A 10,673-nucleotide genomic window follows, 5' to 3' on the forward strand; every position below is an offset into this window, starting at 1 on the left:
GGTAGCACGGGCTGAGGTGCTCCAAGCGAGAAGGAAACAACACAAGGCTACGATAGAAAAAAGTAACTTAAAAGCGCTTTATTCTCAGGGGAAGAGCCCAAAGGAGCGGTGACTATAGCAGGGCAAGGACCCGCGGAAGGCCAAACCTCAGCCGGCCCTTCTCCCCAGTGCTCTCCACTCACTCCGCTCCTCAGTGTCCCCTCATGTGGCAGCAAGGCCATCCCACAAGCCCTCAGAACCCCCAAGGTACCTCTCCCCACTCCACCGAACCCAGCAACCTTTCCCTCATCTCAGCCCACCTCACCTGCCCCCCAGCCCGCTCCTCACACCTCCCGCCTCACCACCGCTCCCGTGCGCTGCACCTACACTTGAGCACTTGCGTGCGTTCTTGCCCGCCCGTCCTCCGCTTCCTGCCTTAGGATTGGCTGTCCGCGGCATAGCCCCACCTTCCTCCGGTCGCGATTGGCCCTTGTGCCCGAGCGGCGGTTCGGCGGAGCGCTGCTATTGGCGGGAAGGCGGCGGCCTACGGTTAGGCTGAGCAGCCGGCGGAGAGGGGAGCGGAGGCGCTATTGTTGCCGCATTGCCGAGGAAAGCAGCCGGCGGACACCCGGGCCGGGCAGGGCTTTTGCGGGCCCAGCGGCAGCCATGAGCGGCGGCGTGTACGGCGGAGGTGAGTCTGGTGCCGCCTGATTTGCCCGTCTTCCCTTCCCCCGCCCCGCGACCGTTGAGCTCGGCGCCGTCCCGTGAGGCGGCGCGTGCGAGCCTCCCCCGGGCGCTTCCCGCCTCCGCGCTGCTCCCTCAGGCCCCGCGCGGGGCCGCGGCCCGGCTCCCTCACAGCCCCGCCGCGGGGCCCGGCCCTCCTGCGCCCGCCGCTTCTTAGGCGCGGATTGGCAGCGTGCGTGAGGAAGAGGAGGCGGTTGCAGGCCTTGTTTCTGCTCCTCCCAGCGCCCTTTCGCTGAGATGTTTCCCCCGGAGACCGGCTCAAGCTGTGGCCTTGGGCTGAATTAGCGCAGCTCGGGATGCCGGGTGGGCCGAGAAGGACCCCGCGCTTTGGGAGCTGAGGTGTCGTTTCCTCCCGGAGCGCCTCTTCTGCGCACCCTTCCGTGAGGACGGGAGTCCTGGTGTTCTGGTTCAAACTTCGGTTCTCCTGAGGGCGGGCAGAGCCCCTCGGCGGGGATCGGGCCCTGCGGGGTGAGGCGCTCCCCGGTGTGACAGCCTGCACTGCCGGAGCCGCCGCTTTCACACCCGGATTTCTAATCCCGATCACCCGGGGAGCGCTGGGTTTGCCTGACTGTTAGTTAGCGCTCTTTGGAAACTTTGTCTTGTCATGTATTTCGATGCAGCTGTGTTGTCCCGCTTCTCTTAGAATTCGGCTTTTACTTATGCTAAAGCAAAAGTATTGCACATCCCCTTTAACGCTCATCTACAGTCTGTAGCTCTGGTACTGGTAACTGGAGTTCTGAATAGAGAAGTTTCTCCTTGTCTTGGATTATAGTAGAGTGTAATAATCATTCACTATCTCTTTCTTAACAATCTTTTCAGATGAAGTTGGGGCTCTTGTTTTTGACATTGGCTCGTATACAGTGAGAGCAGGCTATGCAGGCGAGGACTGTCCAAAGGTGAGAATCTGTGTGACTCAATGGAAACGCAACATGGATTTATGTTGTTTGTTAGTTCCAGGTTTTCAGAATATGCTGGGTTTTGTTCTGACTGTATTGTGTAAGGAAAGCTCTGAATTTATGAGCAAAAAACCACCCAAAACATTAATAATTCTCATATACTGTTCGCCTTTTGCCTTACAGGTTGATTTTCCAACGGCCATTGGTGTGGTGCTAGAACGGGACAATGGCAGCACTCTGATGGAGATAGATGGTGACAAAGGCAAACAAGGAGGCCCAACTTACTATATAGACACCAATGCCCTGAGAGTTCCAAGGGAAAATATGGAGGCCATTTCACCTTTAAAAAATGGAATGAGTATGGTGCTCTGTCTTTTTCTACCTGTTTTTAAAATTGTATTGCTAGGCTACAGAAGGTCATGGCTTTCATGTAAACACATGCTATGTATGGCAACAGAAACCGTAAATAGGGATACCTGATTTATATATTGCATAAAGTATAGCTGTTTTACAGCATTGGTGGACTTTCAGCATAATTCTTGAAATGTTATGGTCACGGTGCTTATAGAGAAGAGAATTGTGCAAAGCTATTAAAGGAGATGTGTGTCTGCTGAGGACAGCTTTTGGCTAAAGAGCTCTATGCAAAAAAAGTGTTGGAAAACCTGTATATATTTATGGAATGGAAAAAAACTTGAAGTAACTAATCAGCTCACTTCGATGTTGTTACAGTTGAAGACTGGGATAGTTTCCAGGCAATTTTGGATCACACTTACAAGATGCATATTAAATCTGAAGCAAGTTTGCATCCTGTCCTTATGTCCGAAGCACCAGTGAGTAAAAGCAGTTTTGCATTTTGAAAAGTCTTAACTGTATCTTCTTGCTGACTCTCCACACATTAGTCTTGAACAAGTCTGAGATTGGCTGGTATGAGTGTTAAAACTTAGCTACAAAAATAATACCTTTAAAATACTTTGCCAGGTTTTGGAAAGTAATCTAAGAAAAATGTCTAAAAAAGAAAACAATTTTAAATAGTGTGCATGAGTTTTGTTAGAAACTGTGCTATTGTTTTTCACTTATTGAAAATAAGTCTAAATTTTTTTAAAAAATATCACTGCCTGGAATAAAAGTGAAAAGATGTTGGATGTCTCGTGTATTAAATTACAGTTAATAAAAATGTTATTGAAAATCTGTCACTTCATTCAGGCTTACAACTAATATTACATGACAGAGAAAGATAATTATAATGGAGAAGTTTTAGTTTTTCTGTCTTGATTTGTGTAAATGGCCTGTAAGGTAAGTGAAGTGGCTGAACGCAGATTTCTGGAAAAATACGTGGACAAGGTTTGTCATTTACTAACGCTCAGCATTTTAAGAGCAAATCTTAAAATCAGAATACAAAAGGTAGACATGCCATACAAAAGTTATGCCTTTCTTTAATAAAATCTTATGGAAAGGATTTTTTCATTATTCCCTTGTGTTGAATTTTAGCTTGCGGAGTATGGATGAATTTGCAGTGGTTATTTCATGTTTGATGTCTCAGTGGGTGTCTGAATAGAGGTTCCCATTAACATTATCCTTACAGAACTAATCTTACTTTAATGTATTGACTTGGAAAAAACTTCATGTTTTCAGTAATGTGTAGAATAGTTGATATATATCCTGGCTTAATCGCAAGTACAGTAAAACTGTAGGAAGATGCCTTGGAAACAGGAAAATCTGGATTTATTTTCCTTTCAACTGGGCAGTTATTTCATGTATCTTTCCCCTTGAAAAATGGGCATGTTGGTTGTTTTAGACAGTTCTTTGAGAGACAGGTACTGGAAGAGCTGTAGAAGTGTCAAGAAATCTGTGTTGTAACAGTAAAAGTTTATGTCACTTTTGCCCTTGCATTTCAGAAGGCTTTCGGTATTTTTAAGTTGATACTTCTTTAATTCTGTATGGTAGATAAGCATTATTGTAGAAGAATTTTAATTTAGAAGTGTTCTAAAGAAGTAAATTACTAGAAATCTGTGTCTATAGAATTTTGGTATAATTTGAAACCGTGGCTATAATAAATGTAATTAGTTCTTCATTATGTTAGCATTCTTTTAGTGTGCTCTAATGATCCTCAAGATAAACACATCTTCCTTTTGGTCACTTGTTTGTGGTTTGATTTCTTTTTTTCTTCTAGTGGAATACTAGAGCAAAGCGTGAAAAACTGACTGAATTGATGTTTGAACACTACAACATCCCTGCTTTTTTCTTGTGTAAAACTGCTGTTTTAACAGCGTATCCTTTGGAATGGTTCACCACTTTTGTTGTTGTTTTCTCCTCCAGCAAATAACAGTAAACTTGTTCTATGCAATTCCTAGTATATCAGCATGTCTAACTGTTTTTTGTTCAAATTAGTTTTTCCATAAACATCTGAGGAGGAAGTAAAGAAATTCTGTTTCTGAACTTTAAAGCTTTAGAGCTGAATTTTGAAGTTCTCCCAATCTGTCTGTTTTCCTTCGAGGCAATGTCTGATCTCCCCCCCTCCCTGCATTGCCTATCATGGGGAAGAATATTACAGACCTCAAATGGTGTTGTCCAGGCTACTAAATACAGTAATTAGAGTTTTAAGTTCCTATAGCCTTAAGATGAATATTTGTAATTATTTTAAACTAATAACATGTTTTCAGCTTCAGAGTCAAAATGAATTGGGTGTATGTAGAGTATTGACTTGATGTCTCACCTTTGTACATCCAAAGCTCAAGTTAGTTCACAGATAGAAGTTAAATGCTATTTTTTTCTGTGAGGTTGTGCACTTCACAGGAAGAAGATATGCTCTGGAAAAGGAATAACACATCGAGGTCCTCATTCCTAGTTATGCTCTAAGTATATGGCAACATTTTTTTCTAAAGTGAAAATTACAATGTTTTCCGTAATAATTTTGGCAAGTTTTGCTAATGGGAGATCTACAGGTCTCATTTTGGATAGTGGAGCAACACACACCACTGCTATTCCAGTGCATGATGGATATGTACTTCAGCAAGGTAAAAATCTCCATGGGTAACAGCATTGTAGTATCAACGTTGAGTTAGCTTGCTTTCTGCTTCTACAGTTTTGTTATTAAATCTGTGTGTCCCCATAAATATGGAAAAAAAAAAAGATAAAAGCTTAGTGATGTTTACTGACATGGTTTGTTGGGAGAGTGTGTGATTTCAGGGCTTTCCAGGTTGGTGGGGTTTTTTTGTTTATTGGTTCTCTTTTTGTCTTCTAGGTATTGTAAAGTCACCACTTGCAGGAGACTTTATTACTATGCAGTGCCGGGAATTGTTTCAGGAAATGAACATAGAGATAATTCCTCCATATATGATTGCTTCAAAGGTGGGAAAGTAACTTTATTTAGTAAGTGTTTGATTGGGGAGACGCTTAAATGGCTAACTGATGATCATTTCTTCTGCAATCTCAGGAGGCAGTTCGTGAGGGATCACCAGCAAATTGGAAGAGAAAAGAGAAGTTACCCCAGGTCACTAGGTCTTGGCACAACTACATGTGTAATGTAAGTACTGCCACTCTCACGCTCCCCATGTGTCCCATAAAGAAGTTTTATGTGCAAGTATTTCAGGTTTTCCTCTTAAAGAACTAGAAAATCTTCAAAAAGTCAGTATCCATTCTATAAATTCTATTACATTGAAGACTGAAATTCTTATAACTATATTGTTCTTAACTCCATAGTGTGTCATCCAGGACTTCCAAGCTTCTGTCCTCCAAGTGTCAGATTCAACCTATGATGAACAGTACGTCACTGTTTTCCTTCTTGTAAAATTAATTATCAGTTGTGCATGGGGTGCTTAGCCTGTTCCTTGCTGTTGGCTGGTTTTATTACAGAACAATTTTTTAGATAAAAAAAGTTTATTTCTGAAAGTAGAAACACAGCGTGCATCGAGTTGATATTTTTTTATTTAGTATTCCAAGATGCATGAGACCATAATAAGTGTAAGTCATATCAGTCACAATATTCTTGTTGAAACCTTGGTATATAATGCTACTCAGATACTTTACCATCCTGTTTACATTGCACTTTACCATCTCACTTTCTGACTGATGCTTCAGGGTAGCAGCGCAGATGCCAACAGTTCATTATGAGTTCCCCAATGGCTATAACTGTGACTTCGGTGCTGAGCGTCTGAAAATTCCTGAAGGATTGTTTGACCCTTCAAATGTAAAGGTAAAGCAACTGCAATACATAGTAATTGGAAGGCTTTAAATTACTAGATTATCGCAACTTCCTCTGGCATGATGTTTTTAATTTCATTATTTGTATGTGTGTATTTACACTGTGTGGTTCTCTTTGGGGTACAATATGCCTGTGTGTATTAAGGTTGGACAAGCAAAGGATGAAATGTAGTTCAGAATGGGTGATGATAAGCTGAATGGGAAAACGGGATTTTTTTTTTTTCTGTTCCATAAAAAATGTTTATCTTCCTCTCTAGTAATATTTGTAAATTCAGCTTGTTCAGGGCTTCTATACGCCTTGCTCTTTTGAAGTGATGATCTGTAGATTACTAATTTTAATTCTAGGGTTTATCTGGTAACACGATGTTGGGTGTGAGCCATGTTGTCACAACAAGCGTTGGAATGTGTGATATAGACATCAGGCCGGTAAGTGTTAGTCAGACATGTATTATTTTAAGGCACAGATATTTTTGTGCTGATACAATGTTTTGGAACTGGAACACTTGATGAAGAAATGTGGATTTCCTAAGATAATGATAAACTCATTAGTTTAATTCTCTATGTGTTACATATTTGTATATGGAAATATGTACAATTACTGTTCAGTTATACAAAATGCTAAATCAGGGTTTTTTACTTTTACTCAGTGTTTGTACCTACTTTTAAATAGCTAATGTCCAGATTTTGTGGCTGGCACTGCATAACGTTCATTGAATTGGCTTCAGATAAAAATGGAGCCAGGCTCTTCTTGGTGACAACCAATGATAAGACAAGGGGCAATGGGTATAAGCTGGAACACAGGAGGTTCCATTTAAATTTGAGAAGAAACTTCTTCACGGTGAGCATGACGGAGCACTGGTACAGTCTGCCCAGGGAGGTTGTGGAGTCTCCTTCTCTGGAGACATTCAAGACCCACCTGGATGCCTTCCTGTGTAACCTGATCTAGATGTTCCTGCTCTGGCAGGGGGATTGGACTAGATATCTTTTGAGGTCCCTTCCAATCCCTAACATTCTGTGATTCTGTGATTTTATGTTGATAATTTTGAGTCATATTTTCTGATTTTTTGGGCATGGCATATGCACTTTCTAGATAACCAATCATATGGAACTTTTGTAGAGAGTAGAAGGAGGAAAAGATGTTTTAAAGGAAAACTGTCTTTTTAAAGCTATGTTCCGACTTTCTCAGGTGCCAGTTTAAAAAAAATATAGAAGTCTGATATGGATTGCATGGGGATTGTTGCAGAAATTTTTCCTCTTAACTGACGTGTCAGGCTGGCTGAGGCCATGATTTGTGTTCACCAACTGCAGCGTTACTGAAATTGAAAACTGTTGCAGTGCTGTGAGGTTTTTCTTTATGGCTGGGACATCCAGCTGTAAGGAAACCAACAGTCTGGGTACAGGAGATACCTGTAGGTGCAGGGTTCTCCATAGTAGAAAATATTTTGTGAAATTATTTAGAATAATTTATCACATAGCTTCTGCCTTTCTTGTTTAACATTAAGCTGTCTTGAAATATTTTTCAAGTGATTAAAAAATTAATTGGGTTGGGAGAAGTAATACATCACTTGATGCCAACAGTATTATTACTGTTGATTATATGTACTTGTGTGCCTTTCCTCTCTATTCTGTGAAACAGTTGTTTTCAGAATGATTTCAGAGTTAATATTGTAGGTTGCTTATTTTTTTAGGGCCTCTATGGCAGCGTGATCGTAGCAGGAGGAAACACTCTAATACAGAGTTTCACAGACAGATTGAACAGGGAGCTGTCTCAGAAAACTCCACCGGTAAAACAACTCTTCAAATTACTTCATCGAGTTACTTATTATTTTGCATTTGTGCCAGATAAATACACAAGTGTGTATCATAACTTTGTTATGAACCCAGCAGCTGAAGAGATTTCTGTGGGGTAAAAAAATCTCTAAAGAAAGAAGTCTTGGAAAGTTCTTATATGAAATGAATTCCAGCTTTCTGAATATTTTACTTTTCCATTCCTGCTTTCAGATTGTGATTCTAAGTTCTGTAATTGTCCCTAAGTAACAGTTGCTATTTCCCTTGATGGCCTCTCTTCTGAAGTGTTGCTGACTTAGTTAGGTTACTAACCTTCCTTAGGTTACCTGAGGCATATTCAGTCATTCTGGCTGAGGTCTTGTCACTTTGTCATGGGAGTTGTTCTTCCTGGATTCTACAGACAACTCAATGTACTCTTAAATAAAACGTGGTGATTTAACATATTTATATATTTTTTTAAATCACCTGATGTCAAAGAAAGTATTAATACCTTACACCTGTGTTCTTGAGAGTGCATATAGCTTATGATATTTCTTGAATATTCGTACTCAGGAAAAGAAGTTGTGCTTGTATCAACTCTTAAATAATTTTTAGGAGAAACTGAGAAGGGTAGTTACTCGCTTGAAACAGCTGAGGAGGAACCCAATGAAATTCAAATATTTTATTGCTACAAGACCTTTTGAAAGCAAAAGGAGTGAATGGGTCCAGAAAGGACGAGGTTATTAAAGTTCAGCAACATGAAACATTTTGGTCCCAGTGCACATTTTACATAGCCCGCTGTTAAGAGATGACGATATATACTGTGGGTATTAGTGCTCTTTACATGCCCTATTTCTGGCCTTAAGCATTTGCTGCTGCTCCCTGTTGGGAGACAAGATAAAAGCCACAAATGTTCTGTTCCACTGTGACTGTTCTTGAATCCTAAGTACAGGGCAGATGAGCGTCATTGCAAGTTCAATAAAATTGACCTTTTTCACCTGCATGTTGGTATATACACCAAGTTCCTCGTGCTGTCCTTCTCTTGTCCCTAAAGGTCACCAGCCTACAATTTGTCTGATTGTTCTTTCATTTTTCCTCCTTGTTTATTCAGAGCATGCGCCTGAAGTTGATAGCAAACAATACAACAGTGGAGCGGAGGTTCAGCTCATGGATTGGTGGTTCCATTTTGGCTTCTTTGGTTAGTATATTGCTATGCTAAGCAGCCCTGTCACCCAAAAATGTAATTCTGCATAAGTGTGCATTGCAGAGTTTGTGCCACTGTAACAATCATGATCTTGTCTATCCTTGTGGTAAGGTGAAGGGAATCTCTTTAAAAAAAACTAGAGAACAAGAGCATTTCCAATCAAAAATTAACTTTCCATTTTCTCCCATTTTGAATGGAAGGTGCAGACTTGAAATGCAATGTCTAGAAATGACATGTGTATAGTACACCGTGAAAGTGGCAAATCTGTTTCTGCATCATATTCCTGAGTTTAATTGTACAAGTTACTGAGTACTGAAATGGTTTGTGAAGATTCGTTCAGCAGTAAGGGAAAGGGAGACTGAAGTCAGTTTTTGATACTGCAACTTCTGTCAGAAGTTTAATCACCAGCAATATAAAACTCAGAAGGCAGATAAGCAGGTCAAGTCCTCTTACCTCATTTAAAGACTTGCTTGCTTTTCACCCTAATAATGTTTTTCTTAACCTTCATTTGTTTTCTGATTTGGTTTTTTTTTCTATTGTGTGTTTTGTGTTTTATTGTTTTTTGGGTTTTTTTAGGGTACTTTTCAACAGATGTGGATTTCCAAACAAGAATATGAAGAAGGAGGGAAACAGTGTGTAGAAAGAAAATGTCCTTAAGCCTCCTACTGTGAAAACTGCTGCCTGCTCAGTGCTCCTTCTGTTTTATAGCTTTAGCATACTCAGGAATGGGATGGACTCTTTTTTGTAGAAAGTTTATATTGGATTTTTTTGCATAATTCAAGTTCCATTTTAACAAACCTTAGAAATTTTAAGAGACCTAATTGGTACTACCATAGAAAAAGGATGTTTACATCCCTTGTAAAGCAATAATTCATGTAACAAGCATTTTATAATTTTGTATAAATGTCTATTTTCTCTAGTGTCTTTTCCTGGGAACAGCTTTACAGACTAGCTAATAGATAAGAGGCATAACCTTGCAAATGCCCATGCAAATTTACTTAAAATCTCTTGTCTACTTTTAAATATTAGTCTTCCTTGCTGGTACTTTGGCCTTAAACTGCTCTTATTTCTTTCTTAAAAAAATAAATTTGGTCTTTTATATTTGAGCAAATTTGTGAGTACTTACAGAGAAAGTTACTCTTCCATTTTGAAATTGAATGTTTGTATTTAGTAATCTATTATAGGTGACTCAGTTTACTCTCTCATCAAAGTGTTACATTCCATGTAGTGAATGTTATATTAAGCACTGGTTTGCTAATTTTGTATTATGGAGCAATTTCATTTCGGTAAACAATCAGTGCTTTCCACCTAAGAATGTATATAATGCCTTTGTGATGTAGGTAAGAAGGAAAACTTGTTGGAGCCAGGAAAGTTAAGGCAAAGAATTGTCTCTCCAAGATGAGGAGAGTAGTCGTAGAAGACCTCGGGATGTGGCTGGTCCATCTTACAGGGAGCTGTAACACAAGGAACAGTCACTGCTTGGTTATGGCTGGTTTAGCTCCCTCAGCTGCCTCGGCAGGGTCAGTAAGTGCCTGCATTTTGCACCGGGAGTGCACACTCAGGATCAGAGGATGTAGGAGGATTTATTTTTCAGCAGGAACTGGCTGTCAAGATGCAGCTCTGTGTTGCTGTTAAGCTTACTTTAATTTACAACTGTCTCATGTGCTGTATTGGAACACAATGAAGTTTTGCTCCTTATCTTGAAAGACGTGGAAAACCAAATAGCATTTACCCAATTTAAAAAATAAACAGTACTACTACATTTTTTGTATCCTAAAAGGATCTTGTGGGTAAATAATGATGAGGCCTCTAGCTGAAAACAGTTCCACATTACCTCCCAACAATAAAGTAATTTATCAAAACAGCCTGCTTCTGTCTGATCG

The 10,673-nt window shown here is 40.3% G+C and overlaps 1 protein-coding gene across 2 annotated transcripts; it reads left to right on the top strand.

Annotated features, from left to right (window-relative positions):
* The first annotated feature begins 520 nt into the window (after positions 1-520).
* Positions 521-10,654, top strand: ACTL6A (actin like 6A). 2 transcript variants are annotated; one of them, XM_065845117.2, is made up of 14 exons: positions 521-670; positions 1,543-1,619; positions 1,803-1,977; positions 2,349-2,449; positions 3,790-3,887; positions 4,539-4,633; positions 4,861-4,967; positions 5,053-5,142; positions 5,319-5,380; positions 5,697-5,811; positions 6,165-6,245; positions 7,508-7,603; positions 8,698-8,784; positions 9,367-10,654. In XM_065845117.2, exons 1-14 carry the CDS (start codon positions 646-648, stop codon positions 9,445-9,447), a joined length of 1,290 nt encoding a protein of 429 aa, XP_065701189.1. In that variant the 5' UTR covers positions 521-645; the 3' UTR covers positions 9,448-10,654. The 2 variants fall into 2 exon arrangements, with proteins under 2 accessions (XP_065701189.1, XP_065701191.1); XM_065845119.2 differs by lacking the exon at positions 521-670 and adding an exon at positions 857-1,062.
* The last annotated feature ends 19 nt before the right edge of the window (positions 10,655-10,673 follow it).

This window comes from Patagioenas fasciata, chromosome 9 (genome assembly GCF_037038585.1).
Source record: "Patagioenas fasciata isolate bPatFas1 chromosome 9, bPatFas1.hap1, whole genome shotgun sequence".
Lineage (NCBI taxonomy): Eukaryota > Metazoa > Chordata > Aves > Columbiformes > Columbidae > Patagioenas > Patagioenas fasciata.